At 29.8% G+C, this 19,751-nt stretch overlaps 1 protein-coding gene across 4 annotated transcripts in view; it reads left to right on the top strand.

Moving 5' to 3' along the window:
• rtet (major facilitator superfamily domain-containing protein rtet) overlaps positions 1-15,476 on the top strand; it is a 54,317-nt gene extending 38,841 nt beyond the window's left edge. For 3 of the 4 annotated variants that reach the window (XM_035374230.2, XM_085814600.1, XM_035374231.2), the window contains exons 7-13: positions 2,498-2,594; positions 7,314-7,425; positions 8,882-8,937; positions 9,048-9,100; positions 9,502-9,592; positions 10,947-11,084; positions 15,217-15,476. In XM_035374230.2, coding sequence (XP_035230121.1) covers positions 2,498-2,594; positions 7,314-7,425; positions 8,882-8,937; positions 9,048-9,100; positions 9,502-9,592; positions 10,947-11,084; positions 15,217-15,338 — 669 coding nt within the window. In that variant the 3' untranslated portion in view covers positions 15,339-15,476. The remainder of the gene's footprint in view (positions 1-2,497; positions 2,595-7,313; positions 7,426-8,881; positions 8,938-9,047; positions 9,101-9,501; positions 9,593-10,946; positions 11,085-15,216) is intronic. The other variant, XM_085814601.1, reaches the window with a different exon arrangement.
• The last annotated feature ends 4,275 nt before the right edge of the window (positions 15,477-19,751 follow it).

The following is a 19,751-nucleotide window of genomic DNA, read 5'->3' as shown; positions in this document are numbered from 1 at the left end:
TTATTGGGATAGAAAGCAAGCCAGCGAAATTACATCTTAGCACAGTAGAGAGCAAAAGCTGAAGTGCATAGTTATGCAAGATGGAAGCACGCGAAGAGAAAAGTTTTTGTTTGCAATTCGGTGATTGGTCGTCAAGAGGCATCTGGTATTAACGGTTACGTAAGATCGCATGATTAATTTGAATGACGCAATGCAGAGAAGTTATTACGATTTTAGAATAGAGAGGAAGAATTAATGTTTATAGTTATATTATAATTCGGATTCATACATTTTTATCTTACATATTTATATATATATGCACACACATAAATATATAAGATAAAAAAAATTAAATCAAAATTTTAGCTGTAATTTGCAGTAGTTTTTTGGCTCTGCATTTTAGGTTATTTCTCCTTTTAGTTGTAACAGTAACTGTTTATAAACCACTCTAAACTGCATCATTTCCAAATTAATCATTTTTGCATGATTCTTAGATAACTAATGATGCCGATACGTACCTAATTTGGCAGTCCAAATTTGAAATTAGCCATTAGGTATGAAGTGTAACTGAAAACAAATCATTTTGAATCAAACTTTCATGTTGAACATATTTCACTATCATTATTCTGCTGCCAACATGATGCTGATTGTTTCTGTTTGTTTTTTCAAATGTGTTTAAAAATGCAAAAGCACCAATGTAGTTCTTCAAGATCAGGTGCACAGATTGCTTCCATGGCACTATGTAATTATAGCTCAGAATGTTGTTCTCAAGAATAAAGAAAAAAAAAATGGTACTTACAAATTTTCATAACCACCTTAGCAAAACTGCCAGGTTTCAGAATGCACCAAACTGGCAAATAGACACACAACATTTTTTAGGCAACCATAATGCATGACGATTCAATTTTCATGTGATTTTTTTTATTCTAAATTTCGATGGTTTTTATGGATAAATCATGATATTTTTTGGCTTAAACACAATTTTAAAAACATGCGTGTGAGATTGGAAGAAACTATGATTGAATTTCTACCATAATACAGTATTTTGCCATAAAGTCGCTAAACAATTGTTTTGAATCTCTTCTTAAAGCAATTGCTACGAAATCCACCAGAATGAAAGAAACAAAATTCCTTTCGTAAGTAAGTTTATGAATTGCTTTTAGGATAAATACTTACTTAAAATGTAAAATATATTTGTATGTAATAAATTCTTATTTAATTTATAAGACATTATTCTTCTTCCGTAAAATTTGCCATGCTATGCAAAGGTGGTTGCATTAATACATGAGTATAAAAAAATTGTGAATTGTTAGTTCAGCATGAACTGCGATATCTCCAGATTAGCTTTCTCTTTAGTGCGCTTTACATTGTGTTGTGTTTAATGTTCTTAGTAATTTGAAGTGTAACTACTGATTGTACTCTGTGGTACTGTGAGCATCTGTATGAGTATATCTGTGAAAAATTCCAGAACTTTGAAGTGTTTCATTAGATAAAAATAAATTGTATTAACTTATCATCTGACCTGTGTGCATTCAATCTATTATGAACCCATATATATGTAACAATATGTTAAATTGGCCACCACAACTTCAACAACTACTTATTTTATACATATATATGTATTTTAGTTACAAATTTTATGAGAGAGGTAATTATGATTATGAGATTTAAAAGTTATATATTTGTAATCTGTGGAAAAACAGGGTATCATAATTTTGATAAATAAGAACTTCCTCAATATTTTTTGTTGTGTCTCAGGTTTACTATATATGTATGCAATGATATTTTCAATTTTACTATACTGATGTATAGAAATATTAATGTAAATATATATATCTTTCATAAACATCATTTTAATGTATGAGATCATTAATTCTTCATGTATACTTTATAGATGCCTTGCATTTATTATGAGCTTACTAAAGCTTATATTAAGCCTTTATTATAAAATCCCCTTCATTTCAAATTTTATGTTTTTGTGGAGTCATTAAAATCATTAATTTATGTTAACTATTTTTCGGATGTTTGCTATTTGTAATATTAGTAACTCAAGTAACTCAGTTTTTGCTGAAGTAGTTCCATAATGAGTAAGAATTTTTTCCACATATTAAATACATTTTGATAACTAGCATGGCTATGTTTGTAATATAATTTTAAAATTTAAATATTATTAACATACTTATACTCAGCTTTGTTTTTACTTGGTTTATTTATATAATTCTTTTAATAAAGCCTTTTTGAAAAACTAAAAAAGCTATCCCCTAAAAATAAATAAACCAGAAAAGAGGACTTCATGATCTTTCAGTATTTTCTAAGTACTGATATTCCCCTTCTCCAAAGAACCAGTAATTACATGCTTGTTCAGAAACTATTTGTAATAGTTGTTATTTACATGTAATTTCACATATTATCATCATTCTGTTGAAATGTTTGGATTTTGATGTCATCTGAACTATCCCAAAATTCTAATTAAAATTTTATGAATATTTTGAATGCTATATTTTTGTCTATTTTACAGGCCTCCTCTATTGGGCAAGGTCTTGCAGAGGCATATCAATTTATTAATCCTCCATCATTGTTTTCATTTAGTCCTGTGATAGATATTCAGCCAGAAGGTTTGTAATAATTATCTCTATTATTTCTTTTATGTGATGAATATAGCCATTCTTCATATGATTTCTCGAATATAAATTTTTAAAATTTTACTTGTACATTTTCTGAAGTGTGAATTATATATGAAGTGTTAAAAAATTAGAGGCAGCAATACTGTGAATATATTTTATCCATTGGAAAAATAGTTTCAGATGGACTGCATATATATGACATTATCACAAGTTGTACATACTTGTAGTGGTTTTATTGCACTAAATGTGAAATATGTCATTGTCCTTCAGATATTTATGCTGTTTAATTGTATAGATTACTGTGACCAAAAGGATGAATAATTTTATATGTGAGAGACAGTATTTTTGGATTTTCTTATTCAATATTTAGAAAACTTATGATTTATTTATAAAGATAAATAATCATAAATAATTAAAATTTAATGATCATAAGTTGGAATTTATGGTTATTTAAATTTTAAACAGGTGTTCAGTAACATGTGAACAGACAGCTTAGGCAAGAGTAGAACCTTTGGTAACCAAACAAGTTAGTACATCCATAAAAGAAAATTTTACATTCATTTACTGCAGAGTATAAATTCTATTTCATGAATATAAAATGTATAAAGATAATTAATTCTTAACCATTTATTTCTATTCTAATGAAGTGAATTGAATAATTTTTTGTTTGAACATTGGACCATTGTCTCTAAACTATAGCAAAAATTGTTTGTCATGGCAAATTTCTTTAAAGCATAATTCCTTCTTGTTTTATACCAAATGCTGAGCCCAAGTGAAAGGTTAGCAGATAAGGTTACAATGCACTGAAGAATCTAGAATTTCTCCAAAAGCTTTGCTTTGGGGAATTTACAAACATTTTGCCTTGAACTAGACAGAAATGTGCTATTGTTGAAATTTTATGCTGGGATAAAGAGATAGAAATTAAAGCAGTTTTATAAATAATATTTTAATAAGTAATGTCTAAAATAATATTAAAAAATTAAAGTACTCTGTTGTTGTTGCTTATGCTCACTTGTCTGGTGTAGTCAGCTCAAGCCCATGGAATTCCTCGTGGCAAGGCGCGCTAGATTACGCCTGCTGTTGGCAACAGCCTTGAGCACCTCAGAGGTGACAGTGGGATTTTGCTCAGTTCCGCCCTCAATTTTGACAGAGAGCACCCCTGGCGGATGGGTCTAAGGGTCTCCCACCCCTCTCCTCTTCCACCAAACCACACGAGAGGACTTTCGGCTCACCGCATATTTAGACTGCTGTCATGCCGCACTGGCACTATACATTTACAGATATTCATGCCTTCTCCGGGATTCGAACCTGAGCCTTTCGGCACAGCAGTCAGGGACGCTAACCACTATACCAGTTGGGCAGCTAAAGTGCTGTGTACATGATAAAATTCATAATTTAAAATTGCTGAAATATGTTGCATGAAAGAAAACTTCCTGTGACCTTTAGATTATTTGGTTAATGCAGATCAATTGGCTGTTCGGTTGGACTGTACCTGGTATTTTAAATTTAAAACATGAAATGTATCAACACAGCATATTAGTTTCTTTCACATTTTCAGCTATTTCACCCAAATAAATTATATCAGTGACTTGATATTACAATGATTTTTTTTTATACTTATGTAAGGAGTAAGTTTAGGATGTATGTTAAACTTCTTCACATTTGGAAGCTTTTTTAATAACTTTTAAATCTTCATGATTATTGTGATAAGTTTACAAGCAGGAAATGGACAAATATTGCAGTTTACAAATATAAAGTTTTGTAGAATGTTCCTACAAAATATTAAAGGCAGTGCAGTTAAATCTAAAGCAAGTTACTTATTAGAAAACTCATTATAAATGCATATAATCTCATTCAAGTTCAAATTACAGTTGCATAATAATAATATTTTTAAGTATGAGTTTTGCGTAGATATGGTAGTGTATATATTAGATGTTTTAAATTCAAATAATTACCAATGATTTTTTCATATTTTTCTTATTTCATTTTGCAAACTTGATTTTTATATTAGCATTACTGATATCTTGGGTCTGACATATTATGAAATACTAATTCAGAAGTCAAACAACAAAAATCAGCGTTATTTTTCAAAAATCAGTGTTAATTTTGTAAATATAACGCTGATTTTTGTTGTTTGACTTCTGAATTAGTATTTATTCGGCGTGTTATTGTGTCTTAATATTATGAAATGTTTGTAATTAATATATATGGGAAATTAAGAAAGTTGAACTTGATTATTGTAGACCAAGAGAGTTTTAATGAGTGGCATATTGAAATACGGTATGACAAGGGTGCATTTATAATCTTTGTAAACTCTTGTGTAAATAATCAATTTATCTTTAATTTTCTTACTGACAGAAACCTGATGTTCTTTGAGCCAACGTAAGACTGCCGTTTGTACTTGTTCATAGGCAAATAGTACCATAATCATTGTCATAGTACTGTCACAGGCAAATTCTGAAATTGTCCCTCTGCAATTGTTTCAAATCAGAACATGCTGTACAGTGTCTTTAATTAGTCGACACTGATGGCAGTTCTTGCCAATCAGTACCAATCAAATCTGCTCAGGCTTGTTTAGATTTCTAGTGTTTTGATGATAGCTCTATCTTCATAGTTTAAGGATCAAACTTGGTAGAGTTAAAATATTTTGCATTCATAAATTGTCCTGTTTCTCACATTTCAAGCTTAGTGTAAGTCTGCTGGTAACATGCCACTGGCCATTGGGATATAATGAGCTCTTACTATTATTCAATGAAATTATTTTTGAAGGAAGGTGTGGATATAAGCTTTATTCTCTGCATATATTCCTTTTGTACAGTTGTGGTAGGTGAGGACAATTGATTTAGTTTACTTTTTGAATCTCTGTCACATGATATTAAAATATATGGTGTACATTGTTGTTTTCTCAGTTGTTCACTCTTAACACTTTGCGGCACAGTGTGTCTGGTCTGGACACATCTAAAAATTTCCTTCTGTGGGCACAGAAAAATTGAATGAAAAAGGATTTATAGGTTACTATAGGTTACTCTGAACCTTCTTTATTTATAGTAGAGGGCAGCTCAACACAAACCGGTCCATATATTTTAGCCACGTTTAGTTTTTTAAGACCCTCATTTTTCAAAGAAATCTTCCAGATTCTTTTTAGGGTGTAAAAGGAATTGTTTGAAGAGAAATTTCTCTGTTATTTTCTTGGCTGTATGCTAATCTCCTTATTATATATTAGTTTAAAATTTTTACCTTGAAATCTTGCTTAAAATCAAACAACAAACTCTAGGTGTGCCCAGACCGGGCTCACCGATAATCTAGGACAACTGAGAGTCTGTATTCTTTGTTTCTTCGCATCTCATTGGTCAGTTCATTGACAACAATGCTCATATCAGCACTCTTTTCGAAAATCTATTCAATCAGTGTGCCCACTCTGGGCACACCTGGAGAATTAAAAGATAAGTTCTATCTTCACAAAATTTTACTTGTGTACTCCTGTAGGCCTAATTAGAATGCCTACCTTTTTTTTTAAATCAAAACTCCAACTTTAATAGGTAGCGTGCCGGAAAGGCTTAACTAGCCGTATAAACAATTAATACTTTTTTCATGTTCATTAAAAAGTTTTTCTCCCTCTTATTTGGATTTTATTTCTATTATCCAAACATTTTTACAGACATTGCTGTTTTAGGAGTAAGTTTAGGATGTATATTGCTATTCTTAAACCAGCGGTTTCCAAACTTCTTGTCTCATGAAGTATTTTTCAGAATCGATTTTTCTAGTGGAGGTCTTTTTTGTTTTACAAGTTAATGATGTGGTTTATTTTACAAGTTAATGATGTTTAAGAATAGTATTATAGAGGTATGGAAAAGGTGTATATAATAAGTGAATATCTAAACAGCTGTGCAATGTACATGAAAGGTTAATTATATTTAAAAATTTATTTTTATTATTATTTTTATTTTTTATACTTGTATAGGTAAGAATGCTCTTTTACCGAAATATGCAGTTGAGAAAGACAGCTGCATTAATATTGCTTTCTTATTGAAGTTGTTGGCAACGAAAAACCTTGGTAGACTCCGGTTTCAAAACAGGATTTTTAGTTTTCTGTGAGATGGCAAATCTATGAGGATCTCATTTATGGTTAGGCTGAGTAGGTTTTGCCTGTTCTAAATGCCTTTAGTACCCATTCAAAATCTCTCAAGTACTTTCTCTTAGGGTGACAAACAGTAAAGTTCAAATGTATCTTTCAAAGCTTCGGGATGCACCTGAGTATTTCTGTAGTTTTCTTGAATCTTGATGTTATTTTCTTCCAAGATGGTTTCTGTAAGGACATGCAGTAGTTTTCTTCCTTTTCCATGCAGTCCAATCAATACTTAAATTTCTTCTTTAAACAAGTGAGACCTTAAAAGACACTTTGACAGTAAGTTAAAGAAGACACTGACATTTACATGAAAAACTATGCCTTTTTTTATCTTAGAAATATTGATTCATTTTACTTCCAATAAAATGTGTGTAATATCTGTAGATATATGTATAGTTGCCGTAAAATGTCTGTAAAGTGCCTGATAATTTTTTAGTCTTGTAAGGGCTGATTGCAGAAACATAATCAAGGTAGTACTATTTAAAGAGCATTTTCAATGCCAGAATTTTTGTTTTTTTATAAGGTGTTATTTTGTATATTAAAATTATTGAATATCTGATTTATAGATATGTATTTTCTTACAGAAAAGAGAGCTTTACAGAAAATTGGGTTAATTTATTTTCTATTCTTGTTTATATATTCTGGATTGGAATATTCCTTAAGCTTTTTAACGCACATGCGATTTATGTTTACAAGGTAAATTATATTTTTTTCTTTTAATTTCATATCGAGAGGTTTTAAAATGCTTTTTTAGCAGAATGCTTTATATTTTGATTTTTAGAGATATATTTAATCTGCATATCACTAATTGTGTATTATTCAGATTTAAGAATACCATTGTTGGAGTGAACAGTGTGAAATTTACAAATATTGCCAGAAACTAGCAAAACTATGTTTTGATGCAGAATACTTATCATTTATTTTTTCAGATTAATATTTAAGCAAATTCATTCATTAAAAAACTTATTAATTAATATTATAATTCACTTATTAAGTTAAATTTAAGAGGACTTTTGGCTCACTGTTTATTTTGAGTGCCCCTTTGCTGCACCAACATTATAGGCCTTTAAACATCTTTGCCTTCACCGGTATTCCTGGGCCCTTCAGTATGACAGTATGCATCGCTAACCTCTATACTAGCTGGGCAGCTTATATGACTTCACAACATGATGCTACCCTGTAAAAATTGTTTTCGAGGTTCTTGGTACCAAGCAAGGTACTATATTTGATAATGCATAATTAGCAGTGGCATATAAGTAGGACATCAACTTCTGGTGTAGCTTAGTAGCTATATATGTATGCCATGCTTTGCATTCACTAACATTTATTAGGGCTTCTATTGTCTTGTGCCAACAGTACACGAGTGATCTTCATTTTGAAGGCTGACATTTTTATTTGGCAGTTTTAATACTCTTTTGGAAAGCCAGTTTTCCGATTTATTCCTTGAGTGATTTGAGTCTATTAAACTTTTCACAGTGATGCCAGTGTTCACTTTTGATTATGCTATTTTTAATCTTTTTATAATCTTTTGCCTATACAGACACTTACTAATATATGTATGTGCTATAGTTTTCCATTTGGGAACTATTTATATAATATTATGATTGCTGATTCGACAGAAAATGCCTAGGAAATTTGACACTAAGTTGCATTATCTATGGTATTAAATGAGTTAAGAAAATTATGAAAAGGTACTCACATCACTTTTAAAGCATGGAACAGTATTGTTATTATTTTACTTCATTTTTTAAAAATTCTGAGAGTTTGTTATGCCACTGATAATAATGGTGATTTCATTTTATGTGCATCATACTTATTTTATCATCAGGTTATTGGGAATTTTTATGTTTGATAAGGGCTGAAAATTTTTATTGATTTATTTGTCTTTTCTTGAAAAATCACGCATTTTATTGCATTTCTTTTTTGTATCATTTAATTTTTAATCAATTCTTTTTATATATTTATTTTTTAATTTATTTTTCAAATTTTTGTGTTAGTATTAAAGGCTATCTGATTGATTTTTGCAGTTGATATTTTTAATAGAAGTAGATTTTTCACTTTAATAATTGTAAAAGCACAAGTTTGTGTGTATTTGTCTTTTGTATGTCTGTATAATTTTTGAAGTGATTTATGATTTTTTCCCTTTTTAAAGTATGCAACAAGGCAAAATGTACTTATTTAGTGGTTTGATAATGATAGTTATTCAAGGTAAGTTGGGAGCATTTATAATTTTCATTTAATTATTGAATAAATTAACTAACTGAAAAGTAAATAAATAAGACATATTAGTAAGAATATTATTTTTCTTTTTTATTCAGGTGGGTATGTACGAAGGATACCAGCAGGAAAGGAAATTGGATCAGCAGCAGTAGTGAGTATTTTTAATTTTAAACCTGATTTTTAAACAGTGATCATTTATATATTTTTTTAAATTTTAGTTTTATATTTTATATGGATTAAAATGTTGCTAATTTGTTTTATTTGGTTTTACCAGAAATGTATTGATTTGACAAAATTTACAATTCAGTTAACTTATTATTATTATTATTTTTACATTTTCTGTATTTTTTCCTTTTCTTTTTTGTCTTGACTAAATCGATTAAATAATGTATGAAGTATTTCTTTAAAATTTGGTTTCCTTTGTTAAAAGTCTCTGAAAATGAGAAGAAAAAAAATTTCCCCAAAGAGTATTTATAAATAACTAATACTGCTATGAGTGCTTGAAGTTTGTTTTATTGAATAAAAAGTTCCTGCACTTTTTTCTGCCTTTAGGGTGCATTTCTGATCATTCCAGCTTTTGTACTTATTGGTATGTCAAAAAGCATAGAAGTACTGTATCTTGGCCTAGCACTTTATGCATTTGGTAAGCATTTAAATACTTTTCCGTGAGAATCATCTTCTATAAAATAGAAAACTTAAGCAACTTATTTTGTGTGTGTATTTTGTATAATTATAAATAATATACTGTATATAATAACGAAGAAAAAATCTCCATATTGGAGGATTTTCATTCAAAGAATCAGAAAAACAGTTATGGATAAAATGAATTTCAGCTAATTGGAAGTTGGTGCAGGCTGTATTTTCTAATCTTCTGCACCGCAGATGCCTTATTTAGCTAGTTTCAAGTGTATCTCCTTGTAAATCATAATAGATTTAAAGGACTGAATTGTAGACAGTTGAGTTGAAATAATAGCTTATGAAACTGTGTGTATTTATTTCTGAGCTAGCAATATAACTCTTGCACATTAAACTGTATTTGAGTGAATCTATGTGTAAATTAATTTTTGAAATTAAACATACATGAAATTTAGCTTTATTCTAAGTAAATATAAATTCGATATACTACTTGAAAAATTAATAAATTTCATAATTACAATGATTTCTATTTTTGATAAAATGTCATAGGTAATGCTTTTCATATTAGGTGCAAAATAATTTGTACTCCAGATATAATAATGAAAGAAAGCATTTTCAAATTCTGCTATGTTTTAATTAAGTAAATGATAATCATTAAGTTGAAAACAATAGAATTTACTTAAAACATTTCAGTAGTTGTATTAACATAATTTTATTTAATTAACTAAAGCAAATTTGTGGCACTTCGTAAGGTAAGAAACAAATAACACAAATTTCCAAATATTTTTATTACATTAAAAAATCAAATTACGTATTAGTACTAGAGATTAAGTATTGCCAATATACTTTGCTAAATCGATCTCATACTGTAAGGTCATTTTATAGTCACTTTACTGGAAATGAAATGGATAATCACTTACTTGCCTTTAAAAAGTTGCACAGTGTAACAGAAGCGGTTGGGAATATTATTGAAGGAAATAGTAAAAAGTGTGAAATTTATAGTCTACTCTCGATTGTTGTTAAAAGTAACTATTTCTGCTATACCAAGTGATAATATTCCGCATCTGGTTTTAAGCCTCTCTGATCTCTCAGGTGTCTGAAATTTTTGTACCCAGTTAATCTTGATTTTGTATGCTGCATAAACAGAAGCAGCGGGCTTCCCTTTTTCAGTTGTTTGTTTTGAAACAAACAGTCTGTCATAAATCATCCTGTTTTATTTGTCATAAAGCATTTATTGTTAAAATTTGAGATTGCTATCATTTCTAGAGCCTTCATATCAATCTGATTTTTTAACGTTCGAGTTCTTTCTGCATTATAATCATGTATAAATATTTTCCTTCTTTAACACATTTTATTTTCAGCATCGGCAACTGTCGTTCCCTGCTTAACAACTATTGCCTCCAAGTTTGGATCTTCTAGACAGAAAGGCACAGTACTTGGAATTTTTAGATCTCTTGGGTCATTAGCAAGAGCTTTTGGGCCAGTTGTTTCGGCCATTGGTAAGTATCAGCCTTTTTTTTAATTAGATCTAACAATTATTTTTCTCATAAAGCATTAATTTTGGATAAAAAATTATGATATTTATTCTGTGTAGAAAGTTATTTAAATATTAGCAATGTAATGGAGTTTTAGCATTATTATTGTGTGTGTACATATCCTCATAAAGTTCAAAGTCTGAGATCCGGGATCATAGGGACTTCGGCGGTTCTAGATTTGGGTTTTTTTGGATCATCAGTTTAAATCTAGTAAGATGGCATACAGAAATTATAAAATTAAAAATATGAAATAGTGGTTTATGAAATAATCATGCATTTATGATCTAAGAGAATCAAAATTTACGAAAAAAATTTGAGTGTTTATTTATTTGCTTCACAGCTGTTTTTCTTATTGAAAGAAATGTTCAAAATATGAACATCATGTAAGTTGTTTAAGTTGCTTCATTTTTTTATGTTAATACTTTCTCTTTAATTCTACAGATAGATAGACATAATTTTATGTTCAGTTACAAAACTTTATTGTTTAAATCCTGTAATTGTTGTGTTGAGAATTCCCTCTTAATTGTCAATTGAATTTTTTTTTTTGTTCTTAACAGCTTCTCTGGATTTAGATGCATATTACAGATTTTTCTGTCCGTTAGTTGACTGATGATTGGGGGTTTGTCTTCGCAAGAAAAACTTTGGTTACATCATCATTTATTGTCACTTCTTAACAAATTACATTTATTGGAAAATTCTGCTTTTATTTAGCAGCATCCAAAACCCTCATATTTATCATTACAAATCTTAGCTAGCTTCTGTTATACATTACTGGCAATATATCATCAGATTGGTGGCTAAAAATATGTTTTTTTTTTGCTAAATTTTGCCTCTCTTCTATCGTTCATTGACAAAGTTAAGCCTGAATTTTATTACTTTGCTTATTTATTATACTTACACCTATTTCCAACACGTGTGAAGCTTATCTGAGTGCCGAATAAATAAATCTCCACGTATACTTAAGACGTTTTGTGTCCCTGTGCAGTCTCTGCAGGACCGAAATTCTGTTGCCAAATATCTCTTTAAATTAAAAAAACGTTTGCTGTCCCTAAATGTTTTTCATGTGCACATTCAAATCTTCGAGTGCAATTAGCTGGAATCTGTAATCACTGGCAAGCGTAATGTCAACAAAAAAGGTTACCAAACTGCTTGGTATTCAATTACTAATATTAAAGAAGAAAAAAAAAATATCTATTGCTGGATGGATCATTTCTAAAGTTACTGTGTTTTTATAGCTATGCAAGGATGAAAGGAGGAAATAATAATGCACCAGGTTGGCTGCTGGGATATAAATTATTCAGTAGGTGTAAAAACAATCATATTTTGATGGAGATTGTTTTAATTCGAGATGTATGCCAAGCAAAAAGATGAGAACCAAATTATTTATCATACATATTTACGCTAATAAATGATTATTTTCTTCAGTATGGAGGTATTTTATTTAGCACCGAAGTGAAATTAAGAATCAGGACTCTCAACATATTTTATTATGAAAAAATATCAAATGCACATTCATAAACCATATAAAATTTCTTTAAAAAATTGTTGATTGTAGTGTGGAGGTTTAGATTTTAATCATTCTGGATTTTGACTTCGTACTGTATATGAAAAGGTCTTAATAAAAATCGGAATGATTTTCTTGTCACTGAATTTTTTTCTCTGAAGACTATTATTTCTCTTACAGAAAAATCAAGTATTTCTTTCAAAATAAATAAAATATGCATTATCATATATCAGTGTACTTTAATTTATTTTTCTAAATACATCCTGCACTTCTATTTTTGTATGCATTGCTTTATTAAGTTTTTAAATTTTTAATTAAGTAAAATTAAATCAACTTTTATCATCAAGCCCTAGTAAATAATATTTTAAAGCAGTTTATATGAGCACACTTGCCATCTCTTACAATTCAGGTGGAAGACTCTTAATTTTTGATCGCATTTCTGCCTCCTGAATTACAACATATTTATCCCAACTTTTTCTTATTTCTAAATATTTGCCCAAATTTTTATTGGATCAGTTTAATATTTCACTATTTTCACCTCAATATTCTATTGCCAGTGTATAAAACCATTTACTTTTTCTTTCGATTACCCATATTTAAAACAAGAAAAAGTTTTGTCTAATGGTACTGCTATGTGTGTGAAAGTAGATGTGCCTGAAAATGTCATAATTCAGTTCTACAGCAGGCATGAAGTCCAGCTGCAAGCCATCTGAGGTGCAAAGTAAGAACAAAACAGCTCTGTACATTTCTGGAGTTGCTATGTGATGGGAATTTCATATGCTTTGTTGAATGCTTGGTCTTTTATTTTAATTATATCTATGGAAAAAGTAAAGTGCTCATCTAGTTTTCAGAAAAATGCGTACAGGTGACTTTACTTGTATTATTTCATCAAGGAAATATATGTTTACAATGTGAGCTGTTCAGTTTTTCAGTTTTCAAATCTCACATGGTGGAAGGGTGGATGGAATAAAAGTACGTGTACCCCAAAATCACAAGGGCAGTAAAAATTGTATTAGACCAAAAAGGACCAAATAATAGGAAATAATAATTAAAAAGAAAAGAAAGGACCAAAAAGTTTGTTTAATGCTTAACAATTATTTTAATTAATCAATTAATTTTATTAATTTATTTATTTACTGCTTTGTTTATGGGAGCACAATCTGTCGCTGGATGTCTGTGATCATGAGTGTTGAGTTATATATAGAAAAATGTTTACAAATGGAAATATCTTCAAGAAATTTTCACATGCAAGAACAGAAATGGCTGTAGTTAAAGAAATGGGTATAAAAAATAAATCTTAATTTGCTAATTGTGTTAAAATATGTAAATTGGAAAATTACATAATAATCACTTACACACTCTAGAGCAGTAATATGTGACATAAATAAAATTAATTTTTATCCTGATCTAAAAGCTTTTTTTCTACTCTCTTAGTTGCATGCATTGAATAGTTTTTAGTATATGAGCATTTTTGTACTAACTGCATTTAAAACTTATAACTGCATTTAAACTCTTTAAGATAATTAAATAGCATTTATTTCTTGTTAGTTAAAAAAGGAATTCCTTTTTTTTTTTGGTATATTTTTACTGTTAAAACTAACTTTTGCCAGTGAATAATTCTTGTCATTTCTTAAAAAAAGTTTCCTGATTTTTGAGTTCGGAAGGTCAGCTTGTCTGCATGAGCAGTATAAACATTTAAAACACATTCAATGTAATGATTGCATAGAATCAGCATTGCATTTCAAATATTTAATTGTTTTTTTTTTATTTATCTTCAGGTTTTTATGTGCTGTACTCATTTTTCAGAATTATAAGATTTCAAAGCAACAAAGTTACCTCTTCATAAACTAATTTTGTATTTGTTTTCTCGATAATATATCTAATTGATGTATAATAAAATATATTTAATTCATAATATATTCAGAAGATTTGCAGCTTTATTTTAACTAATGATGAATACTGATTCTGCAAGAAACATAAAACTTTTAATTTATATTCCCTTCATGTTTGTGCATAGACAGATCACAAAGCATTGACTTTAAAAGTTTTTTAATAAATAATAAAATTTTAAATTTAATTTTCAAATTTAATCAAACTGCTATTGATTCACAAACTGAGAGGCCTAGAAGCATTAAATACATCTGATATTTGGAGTCTTACTTTTTAAAAATAATATATCTAATTGAGGTAAATGAAAATACCTTTAATTTATATGTCCAACTGATAATTTTTGTAAACATCTGCAGCTTTGCTGTAATTAATAAAAAATGTTTTTATTGCCATAAATTACATAACTAGTACTGAATTAATTGTTTGTTAAATTTTTATAATCATTTAAATTTTTTGATTTTTGAATCATTAATTTAAATTTTTAATGGCAAATGCTTTCTCCAAATGTATATTATAATCTGATGTTTTCAGATTTACAATTGTTTACGTATTTTATTTAGTGTTGCATAATATTATGTTATTGTTTTTCTGTGTGATTTTTAATTTAATATTTGTTTCCCTTTTTTGTCATTTAAAATCTTCATGAAATTTATTGTGCATTATAAATGTAATATGTAATTATATGAATTATAATGTCTTTAGCATATTGGAGTTTGACTCCTACAGTGTCATACTGCATTGGTGGAATTCTACTCATTGTGCCACTGATTTTGATTTTAAGTTTGAGGAAAGAATTATCAAGACAGACAGTGAAAGAGGACTGATTTTTAAATGTATTTGATACTGATGTTTTTGACCAATATTTCTTGGGTATTTACATAAGCAAGTCTTTCTCATTTTTTTTTCGTTTTTGTAAAATATATTTTACTATTTGTAAATTAAAATATATTCTATTTCTTGAAAAGTGTAGTCAATTATATCTTTCCTAAATCAGTAAGTATTAAAACTTCTATTTCCCTCTAGTAAATTAAACGGGAACAGATTATACAAGGTTTAGAAATCTCGATATTAATATGCAATTTATATACTAAAATTGAATATTCTTTATTTCCAATTTATACAACAAAATCATATTTTTTATTATGTTATAATCTTATCCAGTCTTTAATTAGAAAAAATCATATAGTGAAATAAAATTTTGGGCAAACTAGAATTAATCTTCAGTTTTACTATGCATTAAATATTCATAAATGTAAGAAACATATTTAAATTTAATTTAATTAAAAATTAAATTTTTAGATTTTGAATTGTTTTAGCTTTTCAAACACTGAACCTTACTTGGTATATCTAAACATGTTTATTCAATGCATATCAGTTTCACATTAATATTATGCTTAATTTTGATATGACTTATGCTAAATTTCTCTTTCTTTTGTTAGCCTGAAAGGGCAATTTGTCCAGAAGGGCTATTAATTTCGTTTCGGCATTTTGCGTTGATTCACTATAAACGGCAAATCACTTTTTAAATTTTTGCCACCAAATATTAGAGCCCTATATTATAGTTAAAGAAGTTAAATAATGAAGAGTCTGCATAAATGTATGCATCTTTCTCACATTGTGATAAAACAACAGTACCTAGAGCCATCAAATTTTGAATAACATACGTCTCCACCTGAATTGGGCACGTGGAAGTATCAGAAATTCTAAAGATATGTTCTTTTATATGTTTTGTGATATTACTGTTGAATTAAATTTTATGGTTTAAGTGCAAAGAACATGATTTTAATAAATAAAAGTAACACACAAAACGTTAAAAAATGCCACTTTGGGCGTAATATAAAATCTGAAAGCTTTCAGATTTTTTTTAATTCATTGTTTTTGGTTGGTACTGCTGTGACGTATGAGTAAAAGTTTGATACACCTAATTAGGGTAAAACATATAGGCCTTATGCTGTTAATTAATTTCTAGCTGAAGTATCAGCAGTTGCTGTGGTTTTATGCAGAGTGAAGAGGTTAGGGGGAATGAGAGTAGCTTTTCCATATCTGAAGTAGACCATGATTTTCCTTTTGCTTTCTTTTCAAGGTAAATTGCGCAAAATTTTACCAGACTGTAATAAAACTGTAGAACTAACACAGCGCCACGTAACTGCTTCAGTAAGAATTGATACTTACTTTGTTATCTGATATGTCTTCAGAAAACAACCATCCACATTTGCCTATTTCTTCATTTTTTTTTCGAAATATTCAAGAAAATCTGCTATGCACTTAATTTCTTCTTTAAAGATTCTAAACTGTTCTACACTGTCCTAAACAGTAAACGAACACAGCACCCTCAGTGGTTTTAATAAGAACTGATAGCCGGAGTGCAACAACAGTGATGAACTGTGTAGAAATTTTAATACTGACATTTGTAAAAAAAAAAAAAAAAAGTAGTTAGAAATTCCTTGTTGAGCATGTATAACTTCATGCTCAACAAAGAATTTTAACTGATAGCAGGAACGCAGAAACGACAACATGAACGTAAAATAGGGATTTCAAAATTGAAACTGTGTAAAAATATTAATGTTTACCTTTTGTTAAAAAAAAACATAACACCTTGCTTAGCATTATCATGAGTATCATGTATGCAAAATGGGTATCACAAGTGCACCTTTCTAATGTAAGCGTCCTGAGTATGAACCACGTGATGTAGTTTTTCGAAATCTTATGCCTTTATTTAGAAGATGAAACGTGAAATTTCGGCGAGATCGGTATATAGCTGTAGATTTGTACAAATTGCACAAGCACAGACAAACAAACGGGCACTCTTCTTTGTATTGTGGTGTAGTGGCCGAAACCGCTATGCAAACCCTGGGTTGTGACATCAGGTTCAAAACAAAACACAGCATAAAAATTTTATTGAACGAAAAAAAAAAAAAAAAAAAAAAAAAAAAAAAATGGCTACATACAATTATACAAGAGAGAAACTTACTCTTTTCAAAAAATCAAATTCTATACCTTTTACCTGCCAGAGCAATTCGTGGCTCTCGAGCTTGCGTTTTTAACATTGCCAACGATTTAATTATTTTAATAAAGACTATTTTAATAACTATTGAAAACATATTTGTAAGTTAAAAAAATAATAATTTTCAGCTTATGCTCACGAGACATCTTTGTCCATATAAATCTTCAGTCTCTTCTTCTTTTATGTAACCTTATCACAGCTCCTCCTCTCATAAAGAAATTTTTTTGACTATGGAAGGAAAAATTCTAAATACATTTCACTGCTTTCAAAACACAAGTGGTAACCATTTAAGTGATAATAGAGAAGCCAGTTAAATTACCCTGCACTTATTTCTAGATAACATAAATGCAAAAATACAACAAAAATATTTAAATTTTCAATCTACACAAAGTACCTTTTCAGTTTACAAAATGCTAATATTTAAACATTTGATTCTAAACATTTTGAAAATGAAACACACTATGCAAACAAATTTAAATCTACAAAAATATAATTCCAAAACGCTACAAAAATCATTTTTCAAACAACAGTTTACAGAACAAAAAGGATTGGCTCCTCCATATACTTCATATGCTAAAGTTCCTGCTGTCCGTAGATCTGATCTCGAATAATCAATCACTGAGGACACTCTTCAACATTTACAACTATATTTGGATGAGGTCCCAATTTCTTTTTCCTGACTTTATGATTTGTCAGCTTATCCAAAGAAAACTCGCCAATGGCTGGTAATGTCTCCTTATACATTGCACACCATGTAGCATATGCATTTGATTCAGCATTCTAATTGAACATCATTTTTACAGCAAGGTTATTTGGAAGCAATTTCTCAGAAGAAAACGTCTTGATAGAAGTGGGTTTTTCGAATATTGAATTCTGCATATCTTGTGTTCCTTCAGTATGCGATATAATAAATTTTGTTTGGTGTTGAACATTATTATGATTTTCTGTTGCTTGTGCTTCCGAGAATTCTGCTGGCGAAACATCCGCAAGGATAGACCTTTCCTCTAAACTGATGTCTGGAATTTTAATGTTCTCCTCCGTATTACTGGTTAACTTCCTTTCTTCCGAATGCTCATTATTCACGGCCCTTTCATTTTCTATATCTTTCTTTTCTTCCGATCTGTAATCTAAATCTTTTGCACTCGCTTTCTCTAAACTCCTGCGTGTATGCGCCTGACTACGAGTCTCCACAGCATTCAAGAGAACCGGTCGTTCCCTAATTTCCTCAATCAATTGTGCAGTTTTATTCCCTAACAAATAGTACTCTTTATCTAACTCTACCGGAGTAACCGCTGCCTTTGTGGTGACCACACCAAAATCACCTTCAATGGTGACTTTCGCCAAAGGTAAACATTTACATTCTGTGTCCAAAGGCTGTTTCACCCATACAGTTTCCCCTAATAAGTCACTAGTATTAATCCAAGTACTATTACACAGATCTATACCAGCTTCAGTATCTCTCAGATATTCTCTCTCTATCCCATTAATTACTGCTTTCTTGAAATACGGCTCAAAGCATTTTCCTAAACTCTCCGTTCCTAGATTATTCACCAGATTAGCCTTATTCTTTTCCAGCGATGGACAGTTAGGTCGGATATGCCCGTCCTTTCCACATTGGTAACACCTTATTTTCCGCTGTTTCTCGAAACCTGCTTCATTGAAAACTTGTTTTTAGGAGCCTCCACTTTTCTATGCTCCTCTGATTTAATTCTTTGATGACCACCACTTTTCTGATTATAACTACAGTTAGAATTTACATACCGCTCTCTATCTTTCTCAAATGGTTTCTTTAATCCCGCTCTTTGTTCTAACTTCCTCATATCTCTTCGCAAAGCCTCATACTTGTCGCATTTCTCTGCTAAAATGGAAGGGTACTTTTCCGTTTTGCCGGCGCAAGCGATAAAGTCGCCAATAATGGTACAACCGATGCCAAACGGAATATTCTCGCTGGTAACCTTTCACGCCTCATTTTCAAAACAAGTAGCTGCTTTTCCTTATCAGATTGATTGTTTCTTTCAATAGTGGCATATAATTACATAGAATTTTTATCAGATAGTTCAGTTTTATGTCTAAGGCCATTTTCGGTAATTAAGTCAATCAGGATGCAATCAAATCGCTTACCCGAAGCCGAAAATATAGAAAAGGTAAAGTCAAGGGTTAAATTCATCAATTCTAATGAGAATGCATTAGCGAAGTAAAGCACTGCAGTTTTACATAATTTCTGAGTAAGCTA

The sequence above is a fragment of the Stegodyphus dumicola genome, chromosome 4 (assembly GCF_044657685.1).
Source record: "Stegodyphus dumicola isolate Sdum_Otavi_A_Nest chromosome 4, ASM4465768v1".
Classification (NCBI taxonomy): Eukaryota; Metazoa; Arthropoda; class Arachnida; order Araneae; family Eresidae; genus Stegodyphus; species Stegodyphus dumicola.
Note: the sequence above shows the minus strand (reverse complement) of the source record. Positions and strands in the feature narration are given on the sequence as shown.